The sequence below is a fragment of the Festucalex cinctus genome, chromosome 2 (assembly GCF_051991245.1).
Source record: "Festucalex cinctus isolate MCC-2025b chromosome 2, RoL_Fcin_1.0, whole genome shotgun sequence".
NCBI lineage: Eukaryota > Metazoa > Chordata > Actinopteri > Syngnathiformes > Syngnathidae > Festucalex > Festucalex cinctus.
The window spans coordinates 35,865,164-35,884,883 of record NC_135412.1 but is presented as its reverse complement, the minus strand read 5'-3'; the positions used below and the strand labels follow the sequence as shown (position 1 = coordinate 35,884,883).

Below are 19,720 nucleotides of genomic sequence, written 5' to 3'. Positions count from 1 at the left end.
CTTTAGTCTTTGAAAAAAAAAAAAATTCAGTCAAAGCCTAAGCTTTACATTTGTAAGAGTAAAATGTTCAAGTAAATCACTAAGGAGATAAGAATGATCCCAAAACATTCAGCATGGGAGATAGCCAGTTAGTCACGCTACCACAACATACTGCTGGTGTGAGAATTTAAAAATTGAAGCATTGTGAATACCTTACACTAGCTTTATGTGCACCATTAAGACTAATAAAGCATCAATTGAAGAAACATTTTATTTGCAGGTCAACTGGCACAAGCCCTTTTACAATGGCTCCATAACATGGCAGTACTCCCGTTTGAGCATTGTAGGGATGGGCCTCAATCTGCAGAGAGCACAATCAATTAATTCTGGCTTAGATAAAATATGCATTCACACAACAAAATATTTCAATAGCGACATCTCTAAATTGTTCACACCCACCTGCTCAAAGTATGCATACACAAGTACAGTACAAACCTTCAAGCACAGGTTCAACAATCTTGAACGCAACTAATACAAGTGTTGATGTCATACAATAGAAATTACCTTGTTGATTAACTACTTCAATTCACACCAGTAAGAAATCGCCAAGTACTTGTAGGTGCCATGACATGGGTCTCCAAACACATCATTGCTGGCTGCAATTGAACAGCTGTGTTTCCGATTGCAACTATAAATGAGAAAAGAGAATAAGTGATTTCTATAAAGAAGAAAACAGAAAAAAAACTGCCATTTTACCTTTTGGCAACGTAGTTTGTAGCTCGGTGAAGGCAGTCAACATTCTTTATACTATAAGAGTCCCTTTTCAAGACACATGTGGTCTGGTCACTGCGTCCATAAGATGCACTGGTGATGGAAATGAAACGTCCTGACTCTGTAGTGAGGATGAGGGAAAGAATAGTTAAGGGCATTGATTTCACATCCATTCAAAACTCAATTTAACAAAACAGACATAGCCAGTCCACTACAAACGCCCTTTGGCGCACCAGAGTGGCCAATTAAAACTATTAGCTGACAGACTGGTATACGTCTTTCCAGGTGGCACTGCCAAAGTAAATGCATGGCGATAAGTTGCAATAGCCCCGTCAAACATGACTATTTCATAGCGTGAGCTCATCTCAAACACTCCATTTGCTAGAGAATAGTTTTGTCAAGTCCTTATCTAGAGCATTAAATAAGTAAAAAGAGGAAGCATGCCAACATCACAGCTCATGCCTCTTGTAAAATAATTTTACATGAGCAGTTTAAAATATAAAATAATAAAAGTTACATCTTACCACAATACAAGTGTGCCACAGATCCCTCACATGCCACCACAGTCACTGTTGGAGTTTCAGAAAAAAATAAATAAAAATGAGCCAAGTATTTCTGCACACCTTTCAGAACACCGGAGACATACTTGCAGACACGCAGGTGAAGTTGGTCTGTAAGTACTTTGAGGTACCAACACAGGGATCTGGCGTTCGGAAATCAGCCACACTTACTTCACAGGATTTCTTGCCATTGCAACTGCAGACAAAGAGCAAAGCCCACGTCACATCCTTAATGGGGCATATGCCACGGAAGAGGTGGGGGCTTCCGTGATTTTGCACACAAGTTTGGTTCCGGTCCGGTCCCTGAACGCACAAGTATTTTGATGCAGCCCACATGTGGAAAATTGAACTGGAACCAAAGCTGATGTGCAAAAACGGTCCCGCCTCTTCCATGGCGTCTACCCAATTACCATATGGGTGGAGGAAAAAAATAAATCCAGTTTTATACATAGTGAGAACTGGTTAAACATTTATATTGGGAAAAAAAGTTTCATCCCAGTTGGTGGCACGACAAAATCGTGGCCAAGGCTGAAATTTATCCTAGCCAGTGGGACATTTGTAATTAAATCATCTACTCATTGCAGTCACATTTACAGCCACACATGTGGACAATTTGGCCAAAAAAAAAAAAAAAAAAAAGGTGAGCTATATTTATCTTAAACAAAAACTAGCATCTCACAATTTAAGCTCAATGCAAAGGCCTACCTTGCCTCGAGGTCCTCCTTCGTGTTTTTGCGAGCACACTTAGTGTTGGCGAGTGCCTGTTGAGGTTTGCCCTTGGCGCAGACCAGTGAGCTTGAGCGACCAAACAAAGCCTGCTGCACTTTGAGGACTCCATGATCTGACACGCGACAAGAGGGACAGCAATCAAAATTGTACTTAGTTGCAATCACAATTATTCAACTCCAACTGAAAATAATGTCTTGCGGGGAACAGTTCAGGGGGGAGCAAACCAAAAAAATAAAAAAAAAATATTTAGGAAGTTGAAATCACTATCAAATCAGTGATTGTTTGTTCAGGCCAGCTTACCACAGGATAAACGATGGACTTGCCAGTGCTTTGTGTCACAGGTGGTCACTTGCTTTGCTGAGTCGACTGCAAGGGGGAAAGGAGAAGGCAAAGGGGGTGTGTAGTTCTCTATGAACAAGCTTGCAAGAAACTATTGTACTTCATTTAGGGAATGAACACTGATAGTCACCTGCAGTGAAGAGCAAACATGTTGCCAGCAGCACTGGAAAACACAAAACAATGGCTATTGACATTTTGGACAGTGGCTAATTTTATTCTGCTTTCTGCGATGGTGCAAGGTGGTTTGTCATTGATAACTGACAAGAGACCCATCCATGGATTGTGTGGAACAGTGAAAACAATGCCATGTCATTACGATGACACCATTTTGAGAGGAAAATTAAATTCTGCCCACACAACAATAGTCACCTCTTAACTACAGCAAGTTATCAACATTCAATTATGACTGACTTCCTGAAAGGGACAGTTAATTTAGAGCAGATTAGCTTCAGTTAATACTCACACATGGCTAGGTTAATTCCAAAGCAGGAAGGCATGTTTCACACGAATCACTCCGTAGCAATTGTCAGATGATCAGAGGAAGGTCACTCCTATTTATAGTGACTCCAAGGTGTCCACTCAAGCTGTTAATCAAAAGCCACGCCCCGCCATGTGCTCTAGCCTTGCAACATGTCTGCAGCAGTCAGTTAATTGACTACAATTATTTAGGGGGCTGGCCAGTGAGCACTTTGCAAATCTAACACCTGTGTATCTCAACATCACCAACCTTTAAAGCCAAGAAAGTAATTCAGCCAGCTTGTAATATGTTGGAACATGTTTTTCAGAGTTGTTTTACCAGTAGTTTGACTATCAACGACACACTTTTTATGTGTTATTTTAACTTTCATATTGGCCTATATTTTGCTGTGTTTGGCAAAAAGGGCTCGGGCACTGCACCTGCAAAACAAAAAATAGTTCAGAATTATTTAAAATAATATATAGAAAATCACTTCTTATTTGAATGCTAATCTAATTTTATCATAATACTTAAATATAATGGCGGCACGGTGGATGACAGGTTAGCGTACGTCCGCCTCCCAGTTCTGAGGACTTGGCAGAAAGATATTGTAAAGGCTATAGAACAATAAGGCAATTCATTTATGGTACAGTGTTTAAATAGGGTAAAATATATGCACAGAACATGCTGTTTGAGTTGTTAATGGTATTTTATTTTATTTTGTATTGTAGTTCTTACGGTGAGTTCACAATAAGGGAAGGTCAATAAAAGATTGTGAACCATCAGTTGGAGAGACCACCTTTATTTCAACCCAGGATGCTACATGGGACCCTATGGGGTACAGTGTTGCCAAGTGGGAAATACAGGACTATCGTACCATAGACTCAAAATTATCGTATTTTGATGGAAATTATTGTACACCCATCATAACCAAAATACACTGATTCGCAACAGTCAAATATAGTCGTGTTTAAAAGCGCTGGCGGCTTACAGGCCCTCAGAGCTTCGTTGCGGGTTAACTTCACTGATCTGTATGTATTACTGGATAGCAAAGCCAAGACATTTGAAGCCGCGAGGCCGCCATATTACTACTCCCAAGAAAGAAACGTTCCTCAGTATACAATCCTATAGAGGGGTTTGCCCTTCGTGCTCAAAATAGTGACATATCCCACAAACCCGTACGGTCGTCCATTTTCGAAGGCTCTTGTTTTCCGAGAGGTACGTGGCCACGCTAACCTTGCTCTCACAATTTGAATATAACGTCATCGAATTTAGTACGATGGAGAAATATTCCGACTTACTCGACTAGAAGGCTTTTTTTTAAGATACAAGGAGAAAAATCGCTGTGATCCGGGGTCAAGATCCTATCAGCTCGACAAGTCTAAGTGGAACAATGAGCATGACATCTTCCCAGCAGATGAGCCTCGATGCATACGATGCATGCATACGGACTTGTTACATTATCTATTTTTTCACCCCAGCCCATTTTACACTTTGAAGGACTTTCAGAATTACAAGAGTCTAGAAAGCTATGACTGGTTTGTTTGTGGATGGGTTTGTGACGTTTGTGTGTACCTAGAGAATAAACCAAGTGAAAACTGTGTTATCAAGGGAAGAGTAATGCCAATGTCAGACTACGCGATTTTTTTGTCTTACACGACAGTTGCGCTGTCACATTACCCGACAAATTCGCTCCGTGTCGTGGACGGGGCGTGTAGTCACACTGCACGTCTGAACGCGACAAGACACCAGCCGATCATCGCGCGTTGTCTTGCCAAGAGAGACGCGTCGGCCACTGTTTGTCGGGGAGGTGGGACCCAAAAAAAAATAAACAAACAAACAAATAAATAAATAAATAAATAAATAAATAAATAAATAAATAAATAAATAAATAAATAAATAAATAAAAGAGGCAAGGACACGGAGTGTTTGCGTGAATGGAACACGCATGGGACAAGTGTGATGTGAGCACATTGCTTGCACTCCCTGCTCCGTAATTGTGTTTAAAATGTGATTTAGTAGCCAACACTGTATTTTAATTTATTTAGGCCTATATGAGCCGGGGTAATTATAGCTGATTTTGTTAATTAATTTGCGGGATGACATCTTGTTTTATTATTTTATCAAACACTGAAATATTATATTGTTTGAGTATTTTTTACTGCTTCATTTATTCATATTTGACTTGTTTTAGTACGGTGCATTGGACAGTAGGCCACTCACTCCGAGGGGGGAAACTTTCAAGTGAGAGCGGGTGACAGTTAAGGCGGCGAGGCCTGGCCCGACTATATGAAAATGTAATCGATCCTCACGAAATATGTGCCCATCTCATATGCCCAAATTTCTGAAATTATTAGAACAACAGTCACAATATATTTTGGTCCTCTATTCACGTCGCCGTTGCCTGACGGGTTGCACGGAGGCGTGCGCGCTCCATGCAGCTGCAGCGGGGCGCTCCCCCCCCCCCCCCCCCCCCCCCGAGATGCACCTGTCTGGCCCCATCCCATTAAATATCCAGGGGATAAATAAATAAATATATAAACGAATAAACAAATGCTAATAAAATAAAATAAAAATACAAATAAAAAGAGCTATAAAGTGCTGTTCGGTGTGTGATTGACGTTTCGCTCCCTCTCGCTATTGGTCAATGCTGTGGAACCAAACGGACGACGTCTGTTGCGTCAAGACGAGCAAAAATTCTACTTTCGTCGTGATGGTCGTGAACCGTCCCGGACAACCGGCGACCAGTCGTTGAATGTGTCGCACTACACGGACGACGCTACGTCAAGTCAACCCAAAATCGTTTACGACATGCCCCGTTTGTCCGCGACACGTCGGTCGGGCTGAAATCGGGCTGTTTTCGTGTAGTCTGACATCGGCATAACGCATTCTCAAAAGCTGTTTGATCCAATTTTGACATTGTGGATTATTACAGATAACGAGGCAAATGTGACCTCAGCTCATTGTGACTGTGATTGGCTGGCAACCAGTTCAGGGTTGCCTACTGTCCGAAGCCAGCTGGGATAGGCTCCAGCGCCCCTTGTGAGGAGTAAGCGGTTAACAAAATGGAAGGATGGACGTACAGTGGCTTAACTGCAGACGTTTTTTTTTTTTTTACTTTATTATTTACCAAGGTGGTCAGGTAGTCATAAAAATAACGTGAGTAAAAGTAAATGGAAATGTAATCTGTGAATTTTGACATCACACATAAGGCATATTTGTTTTGGACACATTTTTTGCTTATGTTAATGTCAGTCACATTTTGCTGGATCTCAGTCAAATGGCACAACAGAGGGACACGTTTGTAAGTACACAGCATACAAAAACAATTTTGTCAAGAAATGTACATCTGTCATCAGATGACTTCATTTTTTGTATTATGTTCATTAAACACTCATTCTGTTCCATTAGTGGTTTATTTTCTTGTTTTAATGCAATTATTTCTTGATAAGCTAGCTCCAGTTTCTCTGTGACTGTTGGTTCATCTTCAACAGTCAGTGTCTCGGATCAGATTCACCTTCCAAGTGTGCGGCAAGTTCACGCAGACTCAGCGTCAGCCTCTGTCTTCTTAGTAGCTTCCTTTCTTTTTTTGCAGTTCAAAGAGACCAAGTGCAGCCTCATTCTTCTTAGCAGCTTCCTTTCTGCTTTGCAGTCTAGCATGGCGTGCAGCTGATTTAGTGGGTGATTCTTTCCCATCATAGCCAAGGTGTTTGTTGGGAGCCCAGTCTGAATGTGACACATCATAAGGATGTGGTTTTCCTGAAAGTAAATTGAATATTCATCACAATGTACTGTATTTATAAACTTGAAACAATAAATCCAATCAAATATCTAATTATTTCAGATTCCAATGGCTAGGTGGTGCCATTGAAACATTCTCCAGTTGTCAAGTGCTGTATTATGAAGGAATTCAAATGTTTTCCCATCAAAATAAACATGTAATCACGTATCACATGTAATATTTCTCTTTTCTAAACATTCCTCTCACAAATTAAGGGGAAGCTGACATTTTTTATTTTTTTTTTTCTTCTTACACTTCTCTGTTAGACCAGTAGACAACAAAATAGCACTGTTAAATTCCTCATCCTCAAATATTTTTGACACAATTTTACTGATAATTTATTATAGTGACGCATAAAGTAACATATTGACTCCATAATTTAATAACAATTATCAATATGAGGTTCTCATATTACGCACATGGCTTCATTATACAAGACGGCGCGTGATCCACTTTCCGGCTATATATTATGTACAAGAACACACACACACACACACACACACACTCATTCATTTAATGCAGTGCTTCTCAAATAGTGGGGCGGGCCCCCCCAGGGGCTCCATAATGGGAGGCGCGTTTGACCTCGGGGAAAATGCTTTTTTATTTTTATTTTTTTACTGTCCACATTGGCGCTCTCATTATTGGTAGAGTGTGCGCAGGGAACATTCGCTCGGGTTTTGTTTGCACAGCATGCGCGCTTGTTTTGCAGGTTAAAGTTCTTCATATATATATATACATATGAAAGTTAAAATAACGCATAAAAAGTGTGTCGTTGATAGTTGAGCTGGTCAAACTACTGGTAAAACAACCCTGAAAAACATGTTTCAACATATAACAAGCTGGCTGAATTACTTTCTTGGCTTTAAAGATTAGATTTGCGAAGTGCTCAGTGGCCAGCCCCCTGAATAATTGTAGTCAATTAACTGACTGCTGCAGACATGTTGCAAGGCAAGAGCACATGGCGGGGCGTGGCTTTTGATTGGCAGCTTGAGTGGACACCTTGGAGTCACTATAAATAGGAGTGACCTTCCTCTGATCATCTGACAATTGCTACGGAGTGATTCGTGTGAAACATGCCTTCCTGCTTTGGAATTAACCTAGCCATGTGTGAGTATTAACTGAAGCTAATCTGCTCTAAATTAACTGTCCCTTTCAGGAAGTCAGTCATAATTGAATGTTGAGAACTTGCTGTAGTTAAGAGGTGACTATTGTTGTGTGGGCAGAATTTAATTTTCCTCTTAAAATGGTGTCATTGTGATGACATGGCATTGTTTTCACTGTTCCACACAATCCATGGATGGGTCTCTTGTCAGTCATCAATGACAAACCACCTTGCACCATCGCAGAAAGCAGAATAAAATTAGCCACTGTCCAAAATGTCAATAGCCATTGTTTTGTGTTTTCCAGTGCTGCTGGCAACATGTTTGCTCTTCACTGCAGGTGACTATCAGTGTTCATTCCCTAAATGAAGTACAATAGTTTCTTGCAAGCTTGTTCATAGAGAACTACACACCCCCTTTGCCTTCTCCTTTCCCTCTTGCAGTCGACTCAGCAAAGCAAGTGACCACCTGTGACACAAAGCACTGGCAAGTCCATCGTTTATCCTGTGGTAAGCTGGCCTGAACAATCACTGATTTGATAGTGATTTCAACTTCCTAAATAGTTTTTTTTTTTTTTATTATTTTGGTTTTTCTCTTCCCTGAACTGTTCCCCGCAAGACATTATCAGTTGGAGTTGAATCATTGTGATTGCAACTAAGTACAATTTTGATTGCTGTCCCTCTTGTCGCGTGTCAGATCATGGAGTCCTCAAAGTGCAGCAGGCTTTGTTTGGTCGCTCAAGCTCACTGGTCTGCGCCGAGGGCAAACCTCAACAGGCACTCGCCAACACGAAGTGTGCTCGCAAAAACACGAAGGAGGACCTCGAGGCAAGGTAGGCCTTTGCATTGAGCTTAAATTGTGAGATGCTAGTTTTTGTTTAAGACAAATATAGCTCACCCTTTACTTTTTTTTTTTTTTTTTTTTTTTTTTTTTGCCAAATTGTCCACATGTGTGGCTGTAAATGTGACTGCAATGAGTAGATGATTTAATTACAAATGTCCCACTGGCTAGGATAAATTTCAGCCTTGGCCTCGATTTTGTCATGCCACCAACTGGAATGAAACTTTTTTTTTTTTTTTTTTCCCCCCCAATATAAATGTTTAACCAGTTCTCACTATGTATAAAACTGGATTTTATTTTTTTTCCTCCACCCATGGTAATTGGGTAGACACCATGGAAGAGGCGGGACCGTTTTTGCACATCAGCTTTGGTTCCAGTTCAATTTTCCACGTGTGGGCTGCATCAAAATACTTGTGCGTTCGGGGACCGGACCGGAACCAAACTTGTGTGCAAAATCACGGAAGCCCCACCTCTTCCATGGCATATACCCCATTAAGGATGTGACATGGGCTTTGCTCTTTGTCTGCAGTTGCAATGGCAAGAAATCCTGTGAAGTAAGTGTGGCTGATTTCCGAACGCCAGATCCCTGTGTTGGTACCTCAAAGTACTTACAGACCAACTTCACCTGCGTGTCTGCAAGTATGTCTCTGGTGTTCTGAAAAGTGTGCAGAAATACTTGGCTCATTTTATTTTTTTTTTTTTTTTTTTTTTTTTTTTTTTTCCCCCTGAAACTCCAACAGTGACTGTGGTGGCATGTGAGGGATCTGTGGCACACTTGTATTGTGGTAAGATGTAACTTTTATTATTTTAAACTGCTCATGTAAAATTATTTTACAAGAGGCATGAGCTGTAATGTTGGCATGCTTCCTCTTTTTACTTATTTAATGCTCTAGATAAGGACTTGACAAAACTTCTCTAGCAAATGGAGTGTTTGAGATGAGCTCACGCTATGAAACAGTCATGTTTGACGGGGCTATTGCAACGTATCACCATGCATTTCCTTTGGCAGTGCCACCTGGAAAGACGTATACCAGTCTGTCAGCTAATAGTTTTAATTGGCCACTCTGGTGCGCCAAAGGGCGTTTGTAGTGGACTGGCTATGTCTGTTTTGTTAAATTGAGGTTTGAATGGATATGAAATCAATGCCCTTAACTATTCTTTCCCTCATCCTCACTACAGAGTCGGGACGTTTCATTTCCATCACCAGTGCATCTTATGGACGCAGTGACCAGACCACATGTGTCTTGAAAAGGGACTCTTATAGTATAAAGAATGTTGACTGCCTTCACCGAGCTACAAACTATGTTGCCAAAAGGTAAAATTGCAGTTTTTTCTGTTCTTTATATAAATCACTTCCTCTTTTCTCATTTATAGTTGCAATCGGAAACACAGCTGTTCAATTGCAGCCAGCAATGATGTGTTTGGAGACCCATGTCATGGCACCTACAAGTACTTGGTGATTTCTTACTGGTGTGAATAGAAGTAGTTGGTCAACCATTTATCAAAAAGGTAATTTCTCTTGTATAGTTGCATTCAAGATTGTTAAACCTGTGCTTGAAGCTTTGTACTGTACTTTTGTGTATGCGTACTTTCAGCGGGTGGATGTGAACAATTGGGAGATGTCGCTATTGAAATAGTTTTGTTGTATGAATGCATATTTCTTGGATCTTAGCCAGAATTGATTGAGTGTGCTCTCTGCAGATTGAGGCCCATCCCTACAATGCTCAAACGGCAGTTACTGCCATGTCATGGAGCCATTGTAAAACAGCTTGTGCCAGTTGACCTCTGTACTTGTATTAAAATAAAATGTTTCTTCAATTGATGCCTTGTGCTTTATTGGCCTTGGTGGTGCACATAAAGCTACTGTAGCGGAAGGTGTTCACAATCCTTCACTTTTAAACTCTCAAACCAGCAATATGTTGTGGTAGAGTGACTAACTGGCTATCTCCCATGCTGAATATTTTGGGATTTTTTTTATTTTTATTTTTTAATCAATCCCCAGTGATTACTTGGTTTAAACATTTTACTCTTCAAAGGTGAAAGCTTAGACTGGGACTGAATTTTTTAAATTTTTTCCAGAGTAAAAATTTACTGTAAATTCCAGTGAAATGCAAATATTGAAGTTAAACAAAGCTGTTAAGTTTCCATCCTTGGCTTATGCCACTGCTGCTCCATCTCAGTGCAGCTGTGAACTGGAGGAATGGTGGTGAGATCCATCTTTATACAGAAGTACTGTCACATGAGTTGACTTTGACAGCATTGTACCAGCTACAAACTCTAACGATCAGCTCTTAAACAAGGTGAAAATCCATTAGTACAGAATAAGAGTTGGGCTATTTTTATCCCTAAAATGTTGCATGTCGCTCACTACATAAAGAACCATACCTAAAACAAAGTATGTACACATCTACTGTCGTATGACTCAAAGCACTCACTTTACACAAATTACCAATTTAATTTTTTTTTTTTTTTTTGTGACAAGCCTCAGGTTGCAATAAACTTTTTTTTTTTTAAACACCATCTTAGCATAATGGTGATGGGTGAGTCTGCAAGTACAGTATAGATTTGGCATGTAAAAAAACTGAGTAACTCAGCTTTATTTAAATGGCTCATTTGGAAGACAAAATTTACAAAGCGCGAGTAATCTCTTCCATAGTACCTTGATCTGTCAGGGGAAAAAAAAAAAAAAAGGTTGACTTTCTCTTATGGCGCAGTGTGGGAAGTTTTTGTTTTTTGTTTTACTCAATGTGAAGCACTCAGATCAAATAGTAATGACTGCTGAGTTCTTGTTTGAAACTGTGATCGATTTGGGGGGGGAAAAAAATACTGTAAAGAAGGTAGAATTTAGGCTCGCCACCGAGGTAACACGTAAACTAAAAGTGTGCTTACTTACCTTTATAATTGTGATACAGATGAATAAAATACAGAAAATAGGCCTACATAAAAAAAATGTCCAGAATTTCCAGAGGGAAGCAGTCAGTCACAATGTATGGCTTGTATGGGAGGAGGAAATGATCATTTGTTCAATCACCTGAGCATGGCACCTGTCACTTGCGATTGAGTCAATGACGTGATGTGAGTTGGGATAGCTAGCGGACGTTAAATGGCATCGTCATGTTTAGCAAACTTAAGTGGTGCACTAAAACAGAAGGACAAACAGAAACATGATGTGCTTATAACTAAAATGTTTAAGACTTATTTAGTCAAAGCCATCCTGCTGGAATTGAGCAGTGGTTTCCCTGCTTGCTGTATCACTGAAGCAGCACATTGACCTTCCTATCACATCTGTCTTCCCGAGTGGTCAAAAGATTAAAGAAGCCCATTTAGCTTCTCATGCCTGATGAGGCCTACAGCTTCTTTTTTTTTTGTTATGAAATGGAATTGGTGAGCTGTAAATCTCTGGAAAAGTACTGTAGCTAGCAACCCTTGTATATGGTTCAGGGGTTCTTTGGTTTCTGATAGTCTGGAGGGGCCGTGAAGACATGAGACTTTATTGATAAGCTATGCTGCGTACCAGGTAGAGTGTCGTTGTGTTGGCATGGTTACATAAGGCCGACAATAATGGTTACAAATTATTTAGTCGTTGCTTGCTCGGCCTGATTACTTGTACAAATCTACAGTACCGGTATTTGCTAGCTCCATAGCCACAACTTGCATATACAATACACAAAACTTCCCTTAACGAATCAACATCTTTTCTATTTATTTTCTATTATTTCTATTTTCTATTTAAATGCCATATTGCCAATATTGTCTGCTAAATTCATCACCGGGAAACATTTATTAAGTGGTTGATGTCATGTATCATATCAAAATATGTATATGAGACAGGGGAAATTGAAGGTTCTTTTTTAATTTTCTCTTTTTTTATTTTTTTATTTTTTTTTTATAAAGGTTTCAAATGTGGTACACAAGTGGTGAGCATGTCTGCCTCGCTGTTCTTGTGCTTTGGCATTCCAAAATCATGTATATTAAACACCTGACAAATATATATATATATATATATATATATATATACTGTACTGTATTAGGATATTTGTTGTAGGATAGGAGTAAAAGTCACGCAAAGTATTCAAGTCTGTACATTACTTTAAAACTATGGGACTTGGGTACGGTACGAACTAATTTTTTTTTTTTTTTTTTTTTTTTTTTTTTACAGGCAACTAGTAACTGTATCGGAATACAATTTAAAAGTAACCCTCGCAGCCCTGAGGATATTGCATTGGATTGGATGATGTCTGTTTTTTTTTGTTTTTTTTGGCTACATGGTCAGGTCCATATTCCAGGATTTTACAGACTTGTGGGGCCCGCTTGTGCTTGTGGGGCCTTCCGAAATAGCCCCACAACTTACGACTTCTTTTTGAGGGTCAATATTTGGCTTTTGTCATGACTCGGGTCATGCAGGAGTAATGTTCGGGTCTTGTCTCATGTCTGGGGTCACGCCTGGGTTAGGTTTGAGTTCATGACCTGTTAAGTTTGAGGTCAAGTGTCTGTTTTGTACTGATGTAACCATCATCTAGTTTCAACTAGTTTAAGACTATGTGATGTCAAGAATCTTTAATGCTATGTGATGTTATGTGGTGTCAAGAATCTTTAATGCTATGTGATGTCAAGAACTATCTGTAAGAACTATGTGATGTCAAGAATCTTTAATCGCGTTACTGGGTCAACAGCCAATCAGATAACTCCATGTCAGTACTGGTACCCACATATCTAGCCACAACCAATGGGATTGATTTACTGTCTATATAAGATGCCTGAAAAATGTATGTGTGGTTGCCGGATTATTGCTCTCTGTTCCTCTGTGCTTCTCCGCAGCCCACGGGGGCTTGGTGTCTAGTGATTTTCGATGCATTCTCGTTTTTCGTTTAGTTATGTGAATGAATAGTTAAAACCTTTTTTTGTGTCTGTGCTTTGGGATCCAACCCTTCAGCACACAACAGTTTGAGAGTTTAGGTTTGATTTGGGTTATGGTTGGGTTTAGGGTAAGGGGCTAGGGTGCGTGTGTGTAGAGAGGAAAACCTAATAAGAGCAACATTGTATTTGTTTTGCTTCTTCTTCTTATTATTATTATTTTATTTTATTTTTTTCAAACAGTTGCAGTGCCAAAGACAAATTCTTTCAAGCGTGCCTGGTTTGGGTGGGAAAGGCTGCTTTCAATCAATTATATAGTCTTGCTTTCAAATATCTTTATTGAGTCATCGTTTCAAGAAACAATGTGATTGTGTTGTTTTTTTTTTTTTTACAAGTATACAGTGATGTTTTCAACTGGTACTGACTGAATCTGCACTTACAATTCAGAATGTATATCATTTAAATGACCAATATTTTGAAAATACAGAAAGAAATGGAGTCAATACCACACTAATCCACTTTGTTTATCAAGTCAAACTACCGGTTCGTAATGTGAGGGCGGATGGCACTCAGGATCTGCAAAAAGCAAAAAATAGTCACTCAGTTAATGTAAGAAAGCAATGTTCAAAGAATTTTTTTTTTTTTTTTTGCTTTTTTGTTTCTTTTGACTTGATGCATAAATACAATTTTAAAATTCTGTTTTAAGAAATATCTCCTTTGAAAATTAGTATGGACTGTCAATTATATACAATCACACTCAAAAAAAATTCAGTATGTTTACAAAATGTACAAATCTTTCATAAATGGCCGCTTGTGTGCAACATTACATTATATCTAGAAAAAAAATCACGTACGACACAATGAATATGATTTGCTATGATGGCTGAATAATGTTGAATGCACTTGTGAATAAGAAAAATATAGCAATACTAGTAGATATAGTGCTGATTACTTACATTGGCACACGTAAGCAACCTCCAAGTACTTGTAGGTGCCGGCACAAGGGTCTCCAAACACGCGATTGCTGGCCCTGATTGTACAGTTGTTTTTCCCATTGCACCTATGGATGTAGACGAAATAGGTTTATTACTGTGCTAACTACTACTATTTTGATGACATAATTGATTCATTTCAAAACTAATATTGGGAAATCAGGTCTTTAATATCACTATTTAAAAATGACTAAGTTAATAAAAGCAAACTGATAATATCAGGCGGACATGTTTGATAGGGCACTAAAGTTCAACTCCACTCCTGCAGGAGGCCCAAAGAAAACCCACACAATGAGAACATCACACAGGAAAGCTTCAGTTGAAATTCGAACTCTCTTGGCTATGACCCAGACACGCTAACCCCTTGCTCCATTTTGCAATCTACAATCAAAACATAACTGCTTGATAATGTGTTTTTTCCCCATTATAAAACCTCACTAAATTCTCATTAGATCAGGCTGTGATTTCTTCCGAAGTGTGCCATTGTACCTAGTTGAAACAATTTCAGTTGGACGCCTGCAGTCATCATTTTGTATCTGGCCCGGGGGCCTTCTGAACGTGCATGTGGTCCGGTCGCGGCGTCCATAGTCAGCACCCAAGACGGAAATTTCGAGTCCTTCATCTGGTATTAAGATGAGAGAAAGAAGGTTGGTTGATGTTGGTAATGGGTCGTCAAAATCCAAATAAGTATTCAAGAGCATTAATAATAAACACACAATAAAATACAATCTATGCAATGATGTTTGTTATCCAGGAATTCATTATGAAAAAAAGGTTAATCTCACCGCAAAACAAATATGCCAAAGATGACTCACATGCCACCACAGTAACTGTTTAAAGTAAATTAAAAACATTAGATATAAAATGGCATGCATTCCCTTTGTCACAAATAATTTTTCACACGCAACATACTTGCAGGCACGCAGGTGAAATTGGTCTGCAAATATTTAAAGGTGCCAACACAGGGATCAGGATTGCGGAAAGCGTCCGTGTTTGTAACACATGTTTTTTTGCCATTGCATCTGCAGACATAATGATAAAAGCATGGGTCAGCAGAAGAAATACAAGGGTAGTCACAACATAGTTTCTCTTTAACATGTTATGTATATTATGGATTGTGACACAGATGTGCTAACCACCATGCCGCCCACTGCAATAATAATAATAATAATAATAATAATAAAACATACAGAAACATCAAAAAGCAAGTAGCAGTCTGCTGGTGATGTCTTGGGAGGAAGCGGGGATCCACTCACCTCGCATTTATTCAACACAGATGAGTGCAGACAACAGCTTCATGCTGTCATTCTTTCCCATTTCTATTCTCCTTTTTAAGGCAACCACATAACACTCTCAGTACAACCAGAATATGTGAAATGTTATCGTTCTGATTGTCTGGTAATGGAAATATAGATAATGACTGTTTTAATTTCGTTTCATCAAAAAAGTAACAGGAACTCGAGCATGGTTTAAGCTAGCGGCAGGTAACCTTGTGGTTCCTTCACGCTATACAACTGGTGCTGTGTCATCTTTGCAACCCATGAGTTAGGTGTGTGACAAACAAACTTAAAAAAAGAACAATTTTATTCATTTAAAATTTTGTCAATATATAAAGAATTAAGGAAGTTATGACATTTTTAAAGACTTCAAAAAGCGGCCAAAAATGACCCCTTGTTTCATAGTCCAAACCAATAGAATGTGATCAGTTTTTAAGAAAAAGAATCTAAGACCTTGAGTTTCCTTAAATGTGGACAAATTCAAAAGAAGAGATGCTAGTTTCACAAGTTTTTTGGCGACCCCACTCCCACTCCATCGCTGGCAACAGACGATGGGCAGTATCCTGGCACCTCCGACTCTAGCATATCTCCTCTGGGTCTCACGAAAACGGTCAGGCAAATGGAGTAGAGAAGGTGTACACATGACAAAGACACCATTTTGCAAAATACGATATAATCAAGACAACTGAGCTGTGATTGGTCGTTGCCTGAGCCCTGAGCAACTGTGATGTCATCTTCAGTTGACAGCAAGTGGCAAAATGGTCGCCCTCTGAGATGAATACAAATGGATTTTGCTGCATAACTCATATTCTACAAATGTAATATTAATCTGAATGTCATGTTTAGGCTAGTGAGGTCACATATAACATATCAAGAAATGTTTAAGGTAACTTATACTTTAAAATGGAAAGTGTCATGACATGTACATTATTGTGTATATCGTACTATAAGTGATCTGTAAGTACAAATGTATTGATGTTATGTTGATGTGATTCAATGGAGACAGATGACGACAACAGCCGCATGCCTAATCTCCTTTTTCAGGTTATTACAATACCATTATATTTATCCACTTTTAAACTTAAACAAGCATTTTCGTTTTACTAATAACACTTTTCAAATGAGCACAATGCATACCTCTTCTTGAGGTCGTCCACGGTGTCTGGCCGAGCGCATTGCGTGTTAGCCAGCTGCTGTGGAGGTCTGCCCTCACTGCAAACCTGTGAGCTTGAACGGCCATACAAAGCCTGCTGCACGCTGATGACTCCTTGTTCTGTCACATGACAAGAGGAACAGCAATCATCCAGGAAATGTCCTGTCTTGTACTGCACTCAAAATGACCAACCCCCTATTGGAAATCAGTTCTTCAGGGCTGACCTGAACATTTTATTGTTAAAACTCTGACTGCCACACGTTATCAAAAAAACAAAAAATGAAAGATCGCATTCCATTCATCGTAATTTTATTAAAGGGCCTGTCAGTAGGTTTGACAGTTTCTGTTAGTAAACGAACCGTTTCTGTTTGTAAACAAACAATTCAAAATGGCTCAACCCACACGAGCTCAGCATTCACACCCACTGCCTCTGCCCACCACCCCCCTGCCTCTGATCACTCTAATCACTCTACTCGTAAACAAACAACCCGTCTGCCTACACGCCCCCCACCGCTCCAGCCACGCCCACTCCCAACCCCCGCTCTGCGTTTGGGTGGAGGGGGAAACAACCGTCTGTCCACAGACACCACCCAGAAACGTCCCGTTGTTGACAAAACAAACAAAAAATGGTAAAATATAGGCTGGAGGTTGGGGGGAAATAAAAAAAAATCACAACCATACATTAACTTAAGCCTAGAGGAGTAGACTGAGAAGAGGTTAAAGTGTGTGCATCCTGTATTTAAAAAGTGCCTTTTCCAGAGTGAAACTGGCAGACAGCGCCTTTAATCATTATTAATTGTCTTCGGCAGTCAGAGTTAAATGCAAGGTTGTCTTTGGGAAGTAAAGCAACTTTATGTCTATTAAGATTATTTAAGACAAAGGTTGATGTTTTACCGCAGTTCAGGTGATGGACGTTCAAATGGTGCGAATCGCAGGTGGTTGCTTGCTCTACAGAATCAACAACTGTGGAAACCAAAATGAATGTATGAACAGGTTATTTAAGAACTGCATATGTTGGACATGCACTTTGATAGTCACCTGCTGTGAGGAGATAACATGTTGCTGTCAGCACTGGAAAACAAACAGTAGGTGGCAAAATTAGTTCTATTTTACTCCTATATTTGTGTTGCAAATTTTTCATAGCGAGACTTATAATAAAGTTGATGTTGGCAGGGAAAGTTTTATTTGATTGGGCTCTGGGTGCGGCGGAGTGGTAATGTTGCATCCTTTCGGTGCAGGCGGTGTGGGTTTGCTTCCCCAGCCGGGCATTGGCGGAACCAGACTTTCATAAATCGGGGGGGGGCGGGTCAAGGATACTTCAGGGTATCCAAAGATTATGCCAAATAATTCGTTCCATAATAAATTAATTTCAATCGGAGTTTCTAAATGTTGAAATATATTTAACTCTATATTAAAGCACACAGGAGATTTTTGCACATGATGTGCTGTTTATTAACAATGTACAAAAACATTCAAAGTCTATGAAATAATTAACATCAATGTTTAACATGAATGAAATTTAACGCATGAAGTACGTTTGTTTAAAGTCAGATTTTGCCCACTTATTTTGTTTTCTGTACACTCTGTGGAAAAAAGTATTAAAATTGTTCCTCTTACTACCACTTTATTTACAGCCACATAATGTTTTCCCACGCTTCTAGAATAAAAAACGTTACGGCACCGCTCTGTAATTCTGTTTCCTGTTTCACGTCTCCATCCGTCATTCAGCTCACGCATTTATTTTTTAGCTTATGCAAAACAACATTAACTTATTGATGTCCATTCCATACAATCTGTCTGAACATAAAAGTTGTTTTCAACAGTCACTCATATATCACAACACAACATTACCAAAATGTGTGTGTGGACGGTTATTTGTGTCTGTGTGCCCTGCGATTGGCTGGCAACCAGTTCTGGGTGTACCCAGAAGCTGACTGGGATTGGCTCCAGCACCCCTACAACCCTTGTGAGGAATATGATTAAGAAAATGGAGGGATGGGTTTTACGACATATTGTATTATTTAGTTATTATTTAGTAAATTAGAATACAAGAAACAGTTGTAAACTAGATTACAGTGAATAATGTTTGTTTTACAAAAAAGTAAATAGACTAATTTATTTACAATAAATACTTGTAAAAATACAGTAATATAATGTAATATTACAGTAATTAAATGAAATTTTACAAGAATTATTTCATTACAATGTTCACCGAAAGTTGATCAGGATTTTGCACTGAATTTTTATGAAAGAGTTCTAATAGCACTCTTTCTGCATCCCATTGTAAAATTGCAAAATTAGTTTTTAGACAGACAAGAGCAAGCAATCAACAATCTAAGTCTCTATTTTGACTGACTTTTGTGAGCAATTACCATAGTTTGTTTCTCCTTCTTGAAGTCAACAAGTGACATATTTCTTGCAGATGTGAATACTTACACAATGCTGATCTGAGTCTGAAGAAGGAGGGCATGTTTCACACGATCCAGTCTGTCGCACTGACGATGTTCAAAGGCGGATCACTTGTATTTATACTGACGGCAAGGCTATCACCAAAGTCGGTATGGCAAAAGTTACACCCCCTAACCTTTCTTCCCTTTTATTTCCTCCACACCAAACCTCCACCACAAACAATGGCAATGAAACTTAAATACACCACATTCAGGAAAAGACGGTTGAACAATAGGTTACATTGCAAGATTTTGAGAGATGAGTCTGTGATCACACATTGCGCGTAACTCTCAAAAGTACACTGTTGCGGAAAAATCTTACACAAGGAAATGTTGCAGAAACTTTTGGTTTCAAGAAGTGGCATGCGGAGTTACTGGAAAATCAAAAGCATACAGAAGCTTCAGTTGTGCAGTGAGGACCGAGCAGTAGACACTTTTTCA

General features: G+C 39.3%; 2 protein-coding genes across 2 annotated transcripts; one reads left to right on the top strand and one right to left on the bottom strand.

Moving 5' to 3' along the window:
* Positions 1-232: 232 nt before the first annotated feature.
* On the bottom strand, positions 233-19,394 carry LOC144013221 (rhamnose-binding lectin-like). The gene is made up of 18 exons (XM_077511816.1): positions 19,269-19,394; positions 17,871-17,903; positions 17,727-17,795; positions 16,817-16,952; positions 15,315-15,424; positions 15,188-15,232; positions 14,892-15,024; positions 14,367-14,470; positions 13,952-13,986; positions 8,130-8,184; positions 2,509-2,541; positions 2,340-2,405; positions 2,016-2,151; positions 1,397-1,506; positions 1,275-1,319; positions 736-871; positions 544-667; positions 233-340 (listed from the first exon to the last, which is right to left on the bottom strand). The coding sequence occupies exons 1-17, from the start codon at positions 19,300-19,302 to the stop codon at positions 556-558; spliced, it is 1,392 nt and encodes a 463-aa protein (XP_077367942.1). The 5' UTR covers positions 19,303-19,394; the 3' UTR covers positions 233-340; positions 544-555.
* LOC144014697 (L-rhamnose-binding lectin SML-like) lies at positions 7,591-10,378 on the top strand. The gene is made up of 9 exons (XM_077514885.1): positions 7,591-7,723; positions 8,024-8,056; positions 8,160-8,225; positions 8,413-8,548; positions 9,086-9,195; positions 9,297-9,341; positions 9,736-9,871; positions 9,931-10,065; positions 10,258-10,378. The coding sequence occupies exons 1-8, from the start codon at positions 7,690-7,692 to the stop codon at positions 10,034-10,036; spliced, it is 666 nt and encodes a 221-aa protein (XP_077371011.1). The 5' UTR covers positions 7,591-7,689; the 3' UTR covers positions 10,037-10,065; positions 10,258-10,378.
* Positions 19,395-19,720: the final 326 nt, after the last annotated feature.

Excerpts from the sequence above, each read along its gene's own strand:
- LOC144014697 (XM_077514885.1), top strand. The coding sequence starts at position 7,690 with ATGCCTTCCTGCTTTGGAATTAACCTAGCCATGT. Across the intron at positions 8,057-8,159 it reads ATGTTTGCTCTTCACTGCAG|TCGACTCAGCAAAGCAAGTG; the intron begins GTGACTATCAGT and ends TCCCTCTTGCAG. Across the intron at positions 9,342-9,735 it reads TGTGGCACACTTGTATTGTG|AGTCGGGACGTTTCATTTCC; the intron begins GTAAGATGTAAC and ends TCCTCACTACAG.
- LOC144013221 (XM_077511816.1), bottom strand. The coding sequence starts at position 19,302 with ATGCCCTCCTTCTTCAGACTCAGATCAGCATTGT. Across the intron at positions 17,796-17,870 it reads ATGTTATCTCCTCACAGCAG|TTGTTGATTCTGTAGAGCAA; the intron begins GTGACTATCAAA and ends TGGTTTCCACAG. Across the intron at positions 8,185-13,951 it reads CGCCCTCACATTACGAACCG|GTGGTCACTTGCTTTGCTGA; the intron begins GTAGTTTGACTT and ends TTTGTGTCACAG.